Genomic DNA, 18,320 nt, shown 5'->3' with positions numbered 1-18,320 from the left:
AACGTAAGAAAACTAATCCCCAATCAAAACACTGACTAACCCCCAAACGTAAGAAAACTAACCCCCAAACGTAAAAAAACAAACCCCCTAACGTAACACTGACTAACAACTAACCGTAAGAAAACTAACCCCCAAACGTAACACTGACTAACCCAAAAAGGTAAGAAAAATAACCCTTAAACGTAACACTGGCTAACCCCCAACCGTAAGAAAACTAACCCTCAAACGTGAGAAAACTAACCCTGAACTTAGCACTGACTAACCCCCGAACGTAAGAAAACTAACCCCCGAACGTAACACTGACTAATCCCCAAACCAAAGAAAACTAACCCCCTAACGCAAAAGTGACAAACCCCCAAACGTAAGAAAACTAACCCTTAAACGTAACACTGACTAACCCCCAAAGGTAAGAGAACTAACCTTAAAGGTAGCAATGACTAACCCCCAAACGTAAGAAAACTAACCCCCGAACGTAACACTGACTAATCCCCAAACGAAACAAAACTAACCCCCTAACGTAATATTGACAAACCCCCAAACGTAAGAAAACTAACCCTTAAAAGTAACACTGACTAACCCCCAAACGTAAGAAAACTAACCCCCAAACGTAACACTGACTAACCCCTAAACGTAAGAAAACTAACCTCCAAAGATAAGAAAACTAACCCCCAATCGTAACACTGACTAACCCCCGAACGTAAGAAAACTAACCCCCAAACGTAAAAAAACTAACCCCCTAACGTAACACTGACTAACTCCCAAACGTAAGACTGATTAACCTCCAAACGTAAGAAAACTAACCCCCAAACGTAAGAAAACTAACCCTTAAACGTAACACTGACTAACCCCCAAACGTAAGAAACCTAACCCCCAAACGTAACACTGACTAACCCAAAAGGGTAAGAAAACTAACCCTTAAACGTAACACTGACTAACCCCCGAACGTAAGAAAACTAACCCCCAAACGTAAAAAAACTAACCCTCTAACGTCACACTGACTAACTCCCAAACGTAACACTGATTAACCTCCAAACGTAAGAAAACTAACCCTTAAACGTAACACTGACTAAACCCAAAACGTAAGAAAACTAACCCCCAAACGTAACACTGACTAACCCCTAAAAGTAAGAAAACTAACCTCCAAAGGAAGAAAACTAACCCCCTAACGTAACACTGACTAACCCCTAAACGTAAGAAAACTAATCCCCAATCAAAACACTGACTAACCCCCAAACGTAAGAAAACTAACCCCCAAACGTAAAAAAACAAACCCCCTAACGTAACACTGACTAACAACTAACCGTAAGAAAACTAACCCCCAAACGTAACACTGACTAACCCAAAAAGGTAAGAAAAATAACCCTTAAACGTAACACTGGCTAACCCCCAACCGTAAGAAAACTAACCCTCAAACGTGAGAAAACTAACCCTGAACTTAGCACTGACTAACCCCCGAACGTAAGAAAACTAACCCCCGAACGTAACACTGACTAATCCCCAAACCAAAGAAAACTAACCCCCTAACGCAAAAGTGACAAACCCCCAAACGTAAGAAAACTAACCCTTAAACGTAACACTGACTAACCCCCAAAGGTAAGAGAACTAACCTTAAAGGTAGCAATGACTAACCCCCAAACGTAAGAAAACTAACCCCCGAACGTAACACTGACTAATCCCCAAACGAAACAAAACTAACCCCCTAACGTAATATTGACAAACCCCCAAACGTAAGAAAACTAACCCTTAAAAGTAACACTGACTAACCCCCAAACGTAAGAAAACTAACCCCCAAACGTAACACTGACTAACCCCTAAACGTAAGAAAACTAACCTCCAAAGATAAGAAAACTAACCCCCAATCGTAACACTGACTAACCCCCGAACGTAAGAAAACTAACCCCCAAACGTAAAAAAACTAACCCCCTAACGTAACACTGACTAACTCCCAAACGTAAGACTGATTAACCTCCAAACGTAAGAAAACTAACCCCCAAACGTAAGAAAACTAACCCTTAAACGTAACACTGACTAACCCCCAAACGTAAGAAAATTAACCTTTAAACGTAACACTGACTAACCCCCAAACGTAAGAAAACTAACCCCCAAACGTAACACTGACTAACCCCTAAACGTAAGAAAACTAACCTCCAAAGGTAAGAAAACTAACCCCCTAACGTAACACTGACTAACCCCTAAACGTAAGAAGACTAACCCTCAATCGTAACACTGACTAACCCCCGAACGTTAGAAAATTAACCCCCAAACGTAAAAAAACTAACCCCCAAACGTAACACTGACTAACCCAAAAAGGTAAGAAAAATAACCCTTAAACGTAACACTGACTAACCCCGAAACGTAAGAAAACTAACCCTAAACGTAGAACGGACTAACCCCCAAACGTAAGAAAACTAACCCCCAATCGCAACACTGACTAACCCCCGAACGTAGGAAAACTAACCCCCAAACGTAAAAAATATAACCCCCTAACGTAACACTGACTAACCCCTAACCGTAAGAAAACTAACCCCCAAACGTAACACTGACTAACCCAAAAAGGTAATAAAACTAACCCTTAAACGTAACACTGAGTAACCCCCAAACGTGAGAAAACTAACCCCCAAACGTAACACTGACTAACCCCTAAAAGTAAGAAAACTAACCTCCAAAGGTAAGAAAACTAACCCCCTAACGTAACACTGACTAACCCCTAAACGTAAGAAAACTAACCCCCAATCGTAACACTGACTAACCCCCAAACGTAAGAAAACTAACCCCCAAACGTAAAAAAACTAACGCCCTAACGTAACACTGACTAACAACTAACCGTAAGAAAACTAACCCCCAAACGTAACACTGACTAACCGAAAAAGGTAAGAAAAATAACCTTTAAACGTAACACTGACTAACCCCCAAACGTAAGAAAACTAACCCGCGACTGTAACACTGACTAATCCCCAAACGAAAGAAAACTAACCCCCTAACGCAAAAGTGACAAACCCCCAAACGTAAGAAAACTAATCCTTAAACGTAACACTGACTAACCCCCAAAGGTAAGAGAACTAACCTTAAAGGTAGCAATGACTAGCCCCTAAACGTAAGAAAACTAACCCCCGAACGTAACACTGACTAATCCCCAAACGAAAGAAAACTAACCCCGTTACGTAATATTGACAAACCTCGAAACGTAAGAAAACGAACCTTTAAAGGTAAGAAAACTAACCCCCGAACGTAACACTGACTAATCCCCAAACGAAAGAAAACTAACCCCCTAACGTAATAGTGACAAACCCCGAAACGTAAGAAAACTTACCCTTAAACATAACACTAACTAACCCTAAAGCGTAAAACTGACCAACCTCTAAACGTAAGAAAGACTAACCCCCAAACGTAGGAAAACTAACCCCAAAACGTACGAAAACTAACCCCCAAACGTAAGAAAACTAACCCCAAAACGTAAAACTCACTAACCTCTAAACGTAAGAATGACAAACCCCCACAACGTAAGAAATATAAACCCCCAAACGTAAGACTGATTAACCCCCAAACGTAAGAAAACTAACCCTTAAAGGTAAGAAAACCAACCCCCAAACGTAACACTGACTAATCCCCAAACGTAAGAAAACTAACCTTTAAACGTACCACTCACTAACACCCAAACGTAAGAAAACTAACCCCCAAACGTAACACTGACTAACCCCCAAACGTAAGAACACTAACCACCAAAGGTAAGAAAACTAATTCCCAAACGTAACACTGACTAACCCCCAAACGTAAGAAAACTAACCTTTAAACGTAACACTGACTAACCCCCAAACGTAAGAAAACTAACCGAAAAACGTAACACTGACTAACCCCCAAACGTAAGAAAACTAACCCCCAAACGTAAGACTGACTAACCCCCAAAAGTGAGAAAACTAACCCCAAAACGTAATACTGACAAACCCCCAAACGTAAGAAAACTAACCCTTAAACTTAACACTGACTAACCCCAAAAGGTAACACTGACTAACCCCCAAACGTAAAAAAACTAACCCTCAAACGTAAGAAAATTAACCCCCTAACGTAACACTGACTAACCCTTAAACGTAAGAAAAGTAATCCCCAATCGTAACACTGACTAACCCCGAAAACGTAAGAAATATAAACCCCAAACCTAAGACTGACTAACCCCCGAACGTAAGAAAACTAACCCTTAAACGTAAGACTGACTAACCCCTAAAAGTAAGAAAACTAACCCTCAAGCGTCCAAGCACTAACTCTTAAACGTAAGAAAACTAACCCCCAGACGTAACACTGACTAACCCCCAAACGTAAAAAAACTAACCCTCAAACGTAACACTGATTAACCCCTAAACGTAAGAAAACTAACCCCCAAACGTAAGAAAACTAACCCTTAAACGTAAGAAAACTAACCCGCAAACGTAACACTGACTAACCTCTAAACGTAAGAAAACTAATCTCCAAACGTAAGAAAACTAACCCCCAAAACGTAACACTGACTAACTTCCAAACGTAACAAAACTAACCCTTAAACGTAACACTGACTAACTCCTAAACGTAAAAAGGTAATCCCTAAACGTAACATTGACTAACCCCTAAACGTAAGAAAACTAACCCCCAAACGTTACACTGACTAACCCTTAAACGTAAGAAAACTAACCCCCAAACGTAAGAAAACTAACGCCCAAACGTAAGAAAACTAACCTCCAAACGTAACACTGACTAACCCTTAAACGTAAGAAAACTAACGCCCAAGCCTAAGAAAACTAACCCCCAAACGTTAGAAAACTAACCCCCAAACGTAAGACTGGCTAACCCTCAAACGTATAAAAACTAACCCCAAAACGGGAGAATGACTAACCCCCAAACGTAAGAATCACTAACTCTCAAATGTAAGAAATCTAACTTCGAAACGTAAGACTGACTAACGACTGAGAAACCCCCAAAAGTAAGCAAACTAACCTAAAAACGTAAGACTGACTAACCCCCAAACGTAAGAAAACTAACCTCCAAACGTAAAACCGACTAACCCCCCATGTAAGAATGACTAATTGCCAAACATAAGAATGACTAACCTCAAAACTTAAGAAAACTAACCCCGAAACGTAAGAATGACTAACCCCCAAACGTAAGAATGACTAACCCCAAAACGTAAGAATGACTAACCCCAAAACGAAAGGAAACTAATCCCGAAACGTAAGAAAACTAAACCCCAAATTTAAGACTGACTAACCCTCAAACTTACGAATGATTAACCCGCAAACTTAAGAAAACTAACCCCAGAACGTAAGAATCCCTAACCCCCAAACGTACATAAATTAACCCCCAAACTTAAAAAAACTACCCCCAAAACGTAACAATCCCTAATTCCCAAACTTGAAAAAACTAGCCCCCAAACGTAAGAAAACTAACCCCCAAACGTAAGACTGTCCAATCCCCGAACGTAAGACTGATTAACCCCCAAACGTGAGAATCACTAACGCCAAATGTAAGAAAACTTACAACCCCCAAACGTAAAACTGATTGACCCCTAAACGTTAGAATGACTAACCCTCAAACGTAAGACTCACTAACCCCCAAGTGTAAGAAATCTAACTCCCAAACTTTAGAATGACTAACCCCCAAACGTAAGCAAACTAACACTAAAACGTAAGCCTGACTAACCCTTAAACGTAAGAAAACTAACTTCCAAACGTAAGAAGACCAAGCCCCAAACGTAAGAATGACTAACCCCCAAACGTAAGAAAACTAACTTCGAAAAGTAAGAAAACTAACACCCAAACGTAAGAAAACTAACCCCAAAACGTAAAAAAACTAACCCCCAAACGTAAGAATCCCTAACTTCTAAACGTAAGAAAGCTAATCCCCAAACGTAAGAATCCCTAACCCCTTAACATCAGAAAACTAACCTCCCCACGTAAGAATCCCTAACCCTCAACGTAAGAATCCTTTAGCCCCCAAACGTAAAAAAAGAGCCACCAAACATAAAAATGCCTAACCTCCAAACGCAAGAAAAGAACCGCAAAACGTCAGAATCCCTTACTAATAAACGTAAGAACACTAACCCCCAAACGTAAGAATCCCTAGCCCCAAAACGTAAGAAAACTAAGCCCCAAACGTAATGAAACTAAACCCCAAAAGTAACAATCCCTATCCTCCAAACGTAAGAATCCTTAACCAGCAAACGTAAGAATCCATAACCCCCAAACGAAAGAAAACTAACCACCAAACGTAAAAATCCCTAACTCCCAAACGTAAGAAAACTAACCCCTAAACGTAAGAATCCCTAACCCACAAACGTAAGAATCCCTAACCCTAAATGTAAGAAAAGTAACCCCCAAATGTAAGAATCCCTAACCAACAAACATAAGAACACTAACCCACAAACGTAAGAATCCCTACCCCAAAACGTAAGAAAACTAACCCCCAAACGTAAGAATCCCTAACCCCCAAACGTAATGAAACTAAACTCCAAAAGTAACAATCTCTATCCTCCAAACGTAAGAATCCTTGACTAGCAAACGTAAGAATCCCTAACCCCCAAACGTAAGAAAACTAACCACCAAACGTAAAAATCCCTAACTCCCAAACGTAAGAAAACTAAAACCCAAACGTAAGAATCCCTAACCTCCGAAAAAAAGAAAACTATTCCTCAAATGTAAAAAACCCTAACCCCCAACATAAGAATGACTAACCCCCAAACGTAAGAAAACTAACCACGAAACGTACGAATCCCTAGCCCCCAAACGTATAAATGACTAACCTGCTAACGTAATATAAAAAACTCCCAAATTTTAAAATGACTTACTTACCCCCAAACGTAAAAAAAATAAGCCCTAACTGTAGGAATCCCTATCCCCCAAAGGTAAGAGAACTAACCCCCAAACAAAAGAATCCGGAAACCCAAAAGTTAAGAAAACTAACCCCCGAACGTAAAAATTCTTAACCCCAAACGAAAGAATCCCTAACTGTAATACGTAAGAATACTAACCCCCACACGTAGGAATCCTTAACTCCCAAACGTAAGAATGACTAACTCCCAAACATAAAAAAAACTAACCCCCAAACGTAAGAATGACTAACGCTCACACGTAAGAATCCCTATTTCCGCAACGTAAGAAAACTAACCCCAAAACGTAACAAAACTAACCCGCAAACGCAAGAATCTCTAACCCCCAAACATAAGAATCGCTAGCCCAAACGTAAGAAAACTAAGCCCCAAACGTACGAATGACTAACCCCTAAACACAAAAATCCTTAACCTCCAAACTTAAGATAACTAACCCCAAAACGTAATAAAACTAACCCCAAATGTAACAATCCCCATCCTCCAAATGTAAGAAAACTAACCCACGAACGTAATAATCCTTAACCCCCAAACGTAAGAAAACTAAACCCTAAACGTATGAATGACTAACCACCAAACGTAAAAATCCCTAACTCCCAAACGTAACAAAACTAACCCCTAAACGTAAGAATCCCTAACCCACAAACGTAAGAATCCCTAACCCCTAAATGTAAGAAAAGTAACCCCCAAATGTAAGAATCCCTAACCCGCAAACGTAAGAATCCCTAACCAACAAACGTAAGAAAACTAACCCCGAAACGTAAGAATCCCTAACCCCCAAACGTAATGAAACTAAACCCCAAAAGTAACAATCCCTATCCTCTAAACGTAAGAATCCTTAACCAGCAAACGTAAGAATCCCTTACCCCCAAACGTAAGAAAACTAACCACCAAACGTAAAAATTTCTAACTCCCAAACGTAAGAAAACTAAAACCCAAACGTAAGAATCCTTAACCTACAAAAAAAAGAAAACTATTCCTCAAATGTAAAAAACCCTAACCCCCAACATAAGAATGACTAACCCCCAAACGTAAGAAAACTAAGCCCCAAACGTACGAATGACTAACCCCTAAACACAAGAAAACTAAACCCCAAACGTAAGAAAGACTTACCCGCAAACGTTAGAAAACTAACCCCCAAAACTAAGAATCCCTTCCCCCAAACGTAAAAATCCTTAACCCCTACACGTAAGATAACTAACCCCCAATTTAAGAATCTTTAACCCCTGAACGGGTCTTTAACCCCCTAAACGTAGGAATCGCTAGCCCCGAAACGTAAGAAAATTAACCTCCAAACGTAAGAATCCCTAATCCCGGACCGTAAGAAAACTAACCCACAAACGTAAAAATCCCTAACCCCCAAACGGAAGGAAACTAACCCCCAAACGTAATAAAACTAACCCCAAATGTAACAATCCCTATCCTCCAAACGTAAGAAATGTAACCCCCAAACGTAAGTATCCTTTACCCAAAAACGTAAGAAAACTAACCCCCAAACGTAAGAATCCCTAACTTCTAAACGTAAGAAAGCTAATCCCCAAACGTAAGAATCCCTAACCCCTTAACATCAGAAAACTAACCTCCCCACGTAAGAATCCCTAACAACTTAACGTCAGAAAACTAACCCCCACACGTAAGAATCCCTTAACCCCTAAAAGTAAGAATCCCTAACCAACAAACGTAAGAACACTAACCTCCAAACGTAAGAATCCCTAACTTCCAACTGTAAAAAAAACAAACCCCAAACGTAAGAATCTCTAAACCCCCAACGTAAGAAAACTAACCCCCAAACGTAAGAATCCCTAACCGCCACACGTAAAAAAACTAAACCATAAACGTAAGAATCCCTAACCCTTCAACTTAAGAATCCCTAACCCCCAAACGTAAGAAAAGAACCACCAAACATAAAAATCCCTAACCCTCAAACGCAAGAAAAGAACCGCAAAACGTAAGAATCCCTAACTAATAAACGTAAGAACACTACCCCACAAACGTAAGAATCGCTAGCCCCCAAACGTAAGAAAACTAACCTCCAAACGTATGAATGACTAACCCTTAAACACAAGAAAACTAACCCCCAAACGTAAGAATGACTTACCCCCAGTGAGGGATAACAGACAAGAACGGTAAACGACGAACCCTCGTGATTACCAGTTGTTTATTCCGAACACTCCTTTAACACTTTTTAACAGAACGAAAGAGGTTCGCAAATGTTTGTTCTGGCAAGCGGGAAACACGTTCACAACTTGAACCGAAAATTACAGCATCAAACTGAAATGACTGTGAAAACTAACGACTAAATTTCCTGCGCTTGCATATATATATATTTGTACTAATTAGTCCCTAAGGGACGCAAAATAACGAAAAGCTCTACACACAAGTGAAAACACGGATGCGAAACAAACAAAGTTGTAGAAGAATGTCACGCAGTAAATAACAGTCCGCAACATTCCGGCCCCAAATAAACGAGTTCAGAAGAACAGTTTATTTAACTCTAAGATTCATGCGGACAGGACAGTATTCTCCAAGAAGCACAGCTTAGTGATTGGTCTGGTCAGAAAACCGGTTCTGGTCTTAATCTTCGCTGATCGCACATAACCATCCTTGGCTTGATAAACTTCCACAACACGTCCTAAAGGCCATTGACCTCGAGGGGAGTTCTCCATTACGATCAGAACCAAGTCGTCTTCCCTCAAATGGCGCCTTATGGAACTCCATTTATGACGTTTCTGCAAGGTGGACAGATATTCTGCCAGCCAGCGCTTCCAGAAAATATTAGCAAGATACTGGATTTGTCGCCAACGACGCTGGCCTTACTGATCCTGTTTAGAAAAGATTCCGGTTGGCATTGGCTTGTTTGGCCTCAGCAACAACAAATGGTTGGGGGTCAAGGGCTCTGCATCTGCTGGGTCGTCAGGATTTGGTGCTAACGGACGAGAATTCAGAATAGACTCGGTTTCAGCCATCATGGTAAGAAGTGATTCATCATTGACAATTTGCTCTGACACCAAGGCTTTGAGGATCTTCTTCACTGATTGTACAATCCTTTCCCAGACACCGCCCATGTGAGAAGCAGTAGGTGGATTGAAGAACCACTTGATCTCTTGTTGGGACATGAAACTAGTTAACCTCTGCTGATTCCACTCTGAGAGTACATCTCGCAGCTCACGTTCACCACCATGGAAATTAGTACCATTATCACTTCGCATCACCTCTGGTCTACCTCGTCTTGCGATGAATCTCCGAAGGGCGTCTATGAAAGAATCCGTATCCAGAGAATGGGCGATCTCAATATGAACGGCTCTTGAGGCCAAACAGGTAAACAAACAACCATATCGTTTCACATGACTTCGCCTCTGTTTCACGAGCATTGGACCAAAATAGTCGACGCCCACGAACGTAAAGGGTGGACGGTCAGGCGTAACGCGCTCCAAAGGTAAATTTGCCATCCTTTGCTCCCCAGTAGGCGCATTTCTTCTTCGGCATTTGAAGCAATCTCTTAACATACGTCGCACAGCTACTTGTCCCTTGATAATCCAGAATTTCAGCCTTACGGAGGCCAACACGTGCTCTCTGCCAGCATGAGCTAACTCTTCATGGTATTTCCTCACGATAAGATCTGTCACGTGATGTTTCTTTGGCAAGAGGATCGGGTGCTTAGCATCTTCTGTGATAGGAGCATTTCTCGGACGACCTCCAACGCACAAGACTCCGTCTATTGTCACTGGGCAGAGCTTGTGAAGAGGGCTTCTTGACTTTGACCCCTGAGTAAAATGATCTCTAAAGGTTTCTTGCTGCACGCTTGCTATAATCTCCCTTTCAGCTCTAACAATCTCTTCCAAGGAAAGCTCTTCTCCAACGATGTGTGGCCGACAATCTGCCTTCGCTGCATTTAACTTGCTGAGAAGGAAACACTTGTATCTCAGTAACCAGGCAACTCCTCTCTTTAGTCGATCCCACGATGAATAATGTTCAATAAGTGGACTTAAAGCGTTCCGATGCGAAGTCATAAATGTTTGAGTCTCCTGCTTCACTTCCGGGTGTTCATCCGAGAGCTCCGCCACTGTAATACGCGAAGGCCACTTGTCTTCAGAGCTCCACAAGAAGGCAGGACCATTCAACCACCGTTCATTCTAGATTAACTGTTCCGCGGTTGAAGCTCTTGAAACGTCATCGGCGGGATTTGACCTTGAATCCACGTATCTCCACTGACCAGGACTCGAGCCATCGTGGATAACCGACAAACGATTTCCTACGAAAGTTTGGAATCTCTTTGTCTGGTTCTGGATCATCTGGATAACCGATGTCGAGTCGCTCCAGAATACGCTCTCTCCAATAGGCAGGTCCAGTTCTCTCCGAATCATGCTGTCCAGCTTAACGGACACAACGGCAGCGGACAACTCTAACCGAGGAATGGTAATTGCCTTCAAAGGAGCCAAACGTGATTTTCCAATGACGAGTGGACAGTGAACGTTACCATCAGCATCAACCAGGCGCAAATAGGAAGCTGCACCATAGGCGTACTGGGAAGCGTCAGAGAAATGATGAAGCTGGACTTGGTTAACCTCTTCAAATGAAGCTGGTTTGTAGCACCTCTTGACATTGATCTCAGACAATCGAGGCAGGTCAGCAAGCCAGCGTTCCCAGCGACTCAATTCTTCGCCAACAATTTCTTCATCCCAGCCTATTTTCTTCTTGCATAATTCCTGCAGCATTAATTTCGCCGACAGAGTAAATGGTGCCAAGAATCCGAGAGGATCGTACACTGAACTTGCAACAGATAAGATACCACGCCTGGTTGTAGGTTTCTTCATAGCAACGACTTTGAAACCAAACTCATCGTTCTCCACATTCCACTGTACACCAAGCGTACGCTCCACAGGTAATTCATCCAAGTCCAAGTTGATGACTGATTTCGCTCTCTCACTCTCGGGAATACTTGCTAGAACTTGACGGTCATTACTCGTCCATTTGGTCAAACGGAACCCTCCACGCGACAGTAAGTCAGTTAACTCACACACGAGCTTCCTTGCATCTCGAGGTGTCCTCACTGATTTCAGACAATCATCCACGTAGAAGTTTCTTCTAACTGTGTTAACGATCTCGGCGGAAAATTCGCTTTCGTTGTCCTCAGCCGTCTTCCTAAGGCAGAAGCTTGTACAACTAGGAGACGACGTAGCTCCGAAGACATGAACTACCATCTTGTACTCGTCTGGAGGACTAGTTAAATCACCGTTCTGCCACCACAGAAATCTCAAGACGTCGCAGTCAGATGGGTCTACTCTAACCTGGTGGAACATAGCTTCAATGTCTGAAACAACAGCAACGTTTTCTTCCCGGAAACGCATCAGGACACCGATCAAATTATTGTTAAGATCTGGACCTTGCAACAACTGGTCGTTGAGTGAAGTACCCAAGTACTTGGCTGCGCAATCAAATACCACCCGAACCTTTTCAGGCTTTCTTTCATGAAACACTGGATGGTGGGGAAGGTACCAGACAACCTTTCCGTCAGTGGGAAGCTCATTAGGGGGAATCTTCACCGGTCTTCGGTCTTCCAGAACTTTTCGACCTGTAACTGGAACATATCATCTTGGGAACGAATGAAGTTGACATGAAAATGCTGACTTGGATTTGCGGGACCAACGGGGCCAAGTAAGGTCCATCCTAACGGGAACTTGACGGCAAAAGGCTCATTACTGGCACCTCTTCTTTCGTCTAATACCCAGAATGCATCTGGACAATCCCCGCCAATCAGCAGCATGACTTTACGTTCATCGATCTGAGGGAGATTCAAATCTCGCAAATGAGCCCATCTTTTGACGTCGTCTGGCATAGGAATACTTCCCTCTGACACTGGTATTCCATCGACTGACCACACTCGAGACAGGGAGAGACTTTCATTGCCATCCAGACTACTGGCTTTCAAACTGACTTCCATTCCACTCTGCTCTTTACCATTGCTACTAAGAGTAGTAAGGGTGAATTGACGCTGAACACCGTTTAATCCAAGTTGCTGCAGTAGTCGCCGATCACATAACGACACATCAGAACCGTCATCCAGCAGGGTGTACGTCTCGACGATCTGCCCACTCGACCCTTCAACTCGTACAGGGACGACTCGTAGACAAACTCTTTTTCTTCCGGCCCCAGTGGCACTGTTTAGAACGGTAGCAGAAGCTTGGTATGAAGTGGGTCGACTAGCTAGTTCTTGATTGCCGACAGACACAGCTGGGGGATGAAGCAGTGCATGGTGCTTTCTTTGACAACCAGGCCGATCACAACCTCTGGGTGTGGCGCACCCCTTCGCGTAATGACCAGGTACAAGACAATTCCTGCAGATATGTTTCTGGAACATCAGATCCAAACGTTCCTGGTACGATTTCTTCATAAAGGACTCGCAATTTGACAAAGTATGTGGCCCAGAACACAAAGGACATAAAGAACTCAATGTGTGGACATCCGGAGGTGGGAAAGTCTGTTGGGCGTGACGTTCGTTACTGCGTGTATTGCCATGTCGATCGCCGCGTGTGATCCCGCGTTGTTCGTTACGTGTGATCTCGCGTGTGATAATACGTGGGCCCTCGCGTGGGAGAACACTTGAACTCTCGTGTGAGCGTGCTCCAGGATCTTCATGTGCGCTACCGCGTGGACGGCTACAACTTTTTCCTTTGGACTTCGCTTCGCTTAAGTGCTGACCAAACATATTGTTTGCGGCGTCGGCGCACTGTTGGACAAACGAGGCGAGATGACTGAAACGCGGACGGCCTCCACTCTTGAAAATGGTCTCAGCACGCTCGGTCCATTTAGTTTGTAGATTTAGCGGCAAGCGATCCATAATCCTCAACATCGTCTCTGAATTATTTAAGTCGGCATCACAACCCATTTGTGTAAGGGTAAGTTCACATTTAAGCATTTGACGAGCAAGTTTCTGCAGTGCTACTCCATCGGCTGGCTTAATCGATTGTCCCTTTGTTAGCTGATTTACGTGAGCTCGCGCGACTAAATGAGGTCTCCCGAACTGATGATGCAAAATGTCCCTTGCTTTCTTGTAGCCTTGTTCTGATTCCAGAATGCAACAGTTTTCAATCACCTCTCTCGCCTCGCTCTTGCAGTATTGAATCAGGTAAGATAACTTCTTTCGCGGATCGTCCGTCAGACCGACAATGTTCACTTCAAAATTGTGAATAAACTTCCAATACTCCAAGGGGTCTCCGTCGAAGGTGAGTATTTCCGTTTTGGGCATATTAAACCCTACGTTCAACGCTGAAGTCAAGGACTGCACCAACTGGTCAACGTTTTGCTTGATTGGGTCAGCTGCATTTCCTTGTGTAGTATTGGTGTTTGCCAGGGAAGCTGTTGGTATTCCACAAGGCCACTCAGGAGCAAAAGGATTCAAACCAGACTTCTTCGGTAGTTCGTCTCCGATAAAGTCAGAAGTTGACTGCGTCACGATGGGATCTTGAACAGTTGGTAACGGCATGTTAGTGGTCCTGTGTATACTCTCACATTTAGGGTCCACTGGATTACCTGAACGACGACCTTCCCTGCTCGCAACATGGTCATCCGGTTTGGAATCTGCGGCGTCTCCTGGAATCATCCAAATGTTTTTGCTCACGGTGGCTAGTTCGTACTCATGCATTAGCTTCAGTTTCTGTTCTTCCTTTCTTAAATCGATCCGCCGCTGTTCGAGATCCTGAAAGAGTTTTAGCTGCTGAAGTTTAAGTCGAGCTTGCTCGCGTCGCTCTTTAGCCTCTCACAACCGCACACTGTTCGATTTACTAGAAGCACTTCCACGACTTTTCGACGACTCGGAGGACTTGGAACTTGAACAACCAACTGAGGAATTCGCCGATCCTAATTGACTTATGGAATCTTCGGGATCTACGTTCGGCATGACCTGAGAGCCTTTGTCCGATTCATCGATTCACCATCGATACGCGCGAGTAAAGAGAACTGAACTTCTTCGAGTCGCGAAAAAGCCGTACCGATTAAGTCCTTTTTTAACAACACTTAATTCACAGCTTCTGGATGCGACATCCAACTCTCGATCTCATCATACACCCTTGTAAGCCACGAAAGATATCCAGAACGTAAATTTTTCAAGGATGTAATTTCTTTGTTGAAAACCGCTCCATGATCAAGTCCGATTGAACCACCCCCGGCGCCTTCGCATACAAAATCCTCACTCGAATTCGAAGCCATACGTAAATTCGCCACACTTCTCCGTTAAACATTCGCGAACGATGTGAGGGATAACAGACAAGAACGCTAAACGACGAACCCTCGTGATTACCAGTTGTTTATTCCGAACACTCCTTTAACACTTTTTAACAGAACGAAAGAGGTTCGCGAATGTTTGTACTGGCAAGCGGGAAACACGTTCACAACTTGAACCGAAAATTACAGCATCAAACTGAAATGACTGTGAAAACTAACGACTAAATTTCCTGCGCTTGCATATATATATATATATATATATATATTTGTACTAATTAGTCCCTAAGGGACGCAAAATAACGAAAAGCTCTACACACAAGTGAAAACACGGATGCGAAACAAACAAAGTTGTAGAAGAATGTCACGCAGTAAATAACAGTCCGCAACACCCCCAAACGTTAGAAAACTAACCCCCAAAAGTAAGAATCCCTAACCCCCAAACGTAAGAAAACTAAAACCCAAACGTAAAAATCCTTAACCTCCAAACTTAAGATAACTAACCCCCAAACGTAAGAATCCCTAACCCCAAAACGTAATAAAACTAACCCCAAATGTAACAATCCCTATCCTCCAAATGTAAGAAAACTAACCCACGAACGTAATAATCCCTAACCCCCAAACGTAAGAAAACTAAACCCTAAACGTATGAATGACTAACCCCTAAACGTAAGAATCCTTAACCAGCAAACGTAAGAATCCCTAACCCCCAAACGTAAGAATCCCTGTCCCCCAAAAGTAAGAAAACTAACCACCAAACGTAAGAATCCCTAATCCCGAAACGCTAGAAAACTAAACCTTAAACTTAAGAATCCCTAACCAACAAACGTAAGAACACTAACCCCCAAGCGTAAGAATCCCTAACTCCCAAACGTAAGAAAACTAAAACCCAAACGTAAGAAATCCGAACCTCCAAAAAAAGAAAACTATTCCCCAAATGTAAAAAACCCTAACCCCCAAACGTAAGAATAACTAACCCCCAAATGTAAAAAAAATTAACCCCGAAACGTAAGAATCCATAGCCCCCAAACCTATAAATGACTAACCTGCAAACGTAAAAAAACTGACCCCCAAATTTTAAAATGACTTACCCCCAAACATAAAAAAAACTAAGCCCTTACTGTAGGAATCCCTATCCCCAAAACGTAAGAGAACTAACCCCCAAACATAAGAATCCGGAAACCCAAAAGGTAAGAAAACTAACCCCCGAACGAAACAATTCTTAACCCCCAACGTAAGAATCCCTAACCCTAAAACGTAAGAAAACTAACCCCCAAACGTAAGAATCACTAACCCCAAACGTAAGAATCCTAAACCCCAATATATAAGAAAACTAACGCTTAAACGAAATAATCTCTAACCTTCAAACGTAAGAAAACTAACCCACAAACGTGAAAACCCTAACCCCCAACGTAAAAATACCTTACCTCAAAACGTAAGAAAACTGACCTTCAAACGTAAGAATCCCTAATTCCAAACGTAAAAAAACTAAACCCAAACGTAAGAAAACTAACCCTTAAACGTAAGAATCTCTAACCCCTAAAGGTAAGAAAACTAACCCCCAAACCAAAGATAACTAACATCCAAACGTAAGAATTCCTAGCCCCCAAACGTAAGAATCGCTAGCCCCCAAACGTAAGAATCCCAAACCACCAAATGCGATTTCTTTTCTTTCAAAAGAAAGCTTAAAGAATTTCTTCTTTCTAGGTATTAACTTCTGTAAGGCTGTAATTCTTAACTAACTTACTTAATATGTGTGTGTGTACGTGTGCGCGGTCAAAGTTAATTTACCATAAGTCCATATTGTAATTCTAATATAAGATTAGTTAAGTGAGGAAGCCTGACTTGTTATAAGCCTCGTGGTTTCTTTCAGGTTTCCTCGCCATTTATTTTCTTTCTTCAATTTTTTTTTTTTTTTTTTCTTCATTTTTTCTTCCCATCTGTAAATGTTGTGTATATGGCGAAATAAATATTGTATTGTATAAGAAAAACAGACGCCTAAACGAAAGAATCTCTAACCCCTTAACGTAAGAAAAGTAACCCCCAAACATAACAATCCCTAACACCCAAGCGTAAGAATCCTTAACCCGCAAACATAAAAAAAACTAACCCTCAAACGCAAGAAAACTAACCCCAAAACAAAAAAAATCCCTAACCCCTTAAGGTAAGAAAACTAACCTCCAAACGTAAGAATCCCAAATCCTTGACCATAAGAAAACTAATCCCTGAACATAAAAATCCCTAATCCCCAAACGAAAGAACACTAACCCCCAAAGGTAAACTTAAGAAAGCTAACCCACAATCGTAAGAATCCCTAACCCCTAGAGGTAAGAAAACTAACCTCATAACGTAATATTTTTTAACCCCTTAACATAAGAAAACTAACCTCCAAACGTAAGAATCCCTAACCCTCAAACATAAGAATCCCTAACCCCCAGACCTTAAAAAAACTATTCCCTAAACCTAAGAATCCTTAGCCCCGAAACGTAAGAAAACTAACCACCAGACGGAACAATCCCTAATCCCCAAACGTAAGAAACCCTAACCGCGTAACGCAAGAAAACTAACCCCAAAACGTAAGAATCCTTTACCCCAAAACGTAAGAAAACTAACCCCTAAACGTAAGAGTCCCTAACCACAAATGTGAGATAACTTACACCCAAACGTGAGAATCCCTAAACCCAAATGTAAGAAAAGTAACGCCCAAACGTAAGAAACCCCAATCCCCCAACGTAAAAAAAATAAACCCCAATTGTAAGAATCCCTAAATACCAAACGTAAGAAAACTAACCCCAAACGTAAGAATCACTAGCCCCCAAACGTGAGAATCCTGAACCCCCAAATAGAAGAAAACTAACGCCTAAACGAAAGAATCTCTAACCCCCAAACATAAGAATCCTTAACACCCAAACGTAAGAATCCTTAACCCGCAAACATAAAAAAAAACTAACCCTCAAACGTAAGAAAACTAACCCCCAAACATTAAAATCCTTAACCCCCAAACGTAAGAAAGCTAACCTCCAAACGTAAGAATCCCAAATCCTTGACCGTAAGAAAACTAATCCCTAAACGTAAGAACACTAACCCCCAAACGTTAAAATCCCTAACGTCAAAACTTAAGAAAGCTAACCCACAATCGTAAGAATCCCTAACCCCTAAAGGTAAGCAACTAACCTCGTAACGTCAGATTTTCTAGCCCCCAAACGAAAAATTCTAACACCCAAACGTAGGAATCGTCAACCACGAAACGTAAGAA

At 42.0% G+C, this 18,320-nt stretch overlaps 2 protein-coding genes across 2 annotated transcripts in view; one reads left to right on the top strand and one right to left on the bottom strand.

The window, feature by feature from the left end:
* The window catches only part of LOC146459084 (uncharacterized), a 275,459-nt gene that overhangs the window by 93,149 nt on the left and 163,990 nt on the right, over positions 1 to 18,320 (top strand). The window lies entirely within an intron of this gene.
* Positions 12,387 to 14,489, bottom strand: LOC146459093 (uncharacterized). Its single transcript, XM_085089714.1, has one exon. It carries the CDS (start codon positions 14,487 to 14,489, stop codon positions 12,387 to 12,389), a length of 2,103 nt encoding a protein of 700 aa, XP_084945840.1.

Source organism: Pavona decussata, unplaced genomic scaffold, assembly GCF_977016875.1.
Source record: "Pavona decussata unplaced genomic scaffold, jaPavDecu1.1 SCAFFOLD_223, whole genome shotgun sequence".
Taxonomy (NCBI): Eukaryota; Metazoa; Cnidaria; class Anthozoa; order Scleractinia; family Agariciidae; genus Pavona; species Pavona decussata.
This window is presented reverse-complemented; position numbering and strand designations above follow the sequence as displayed.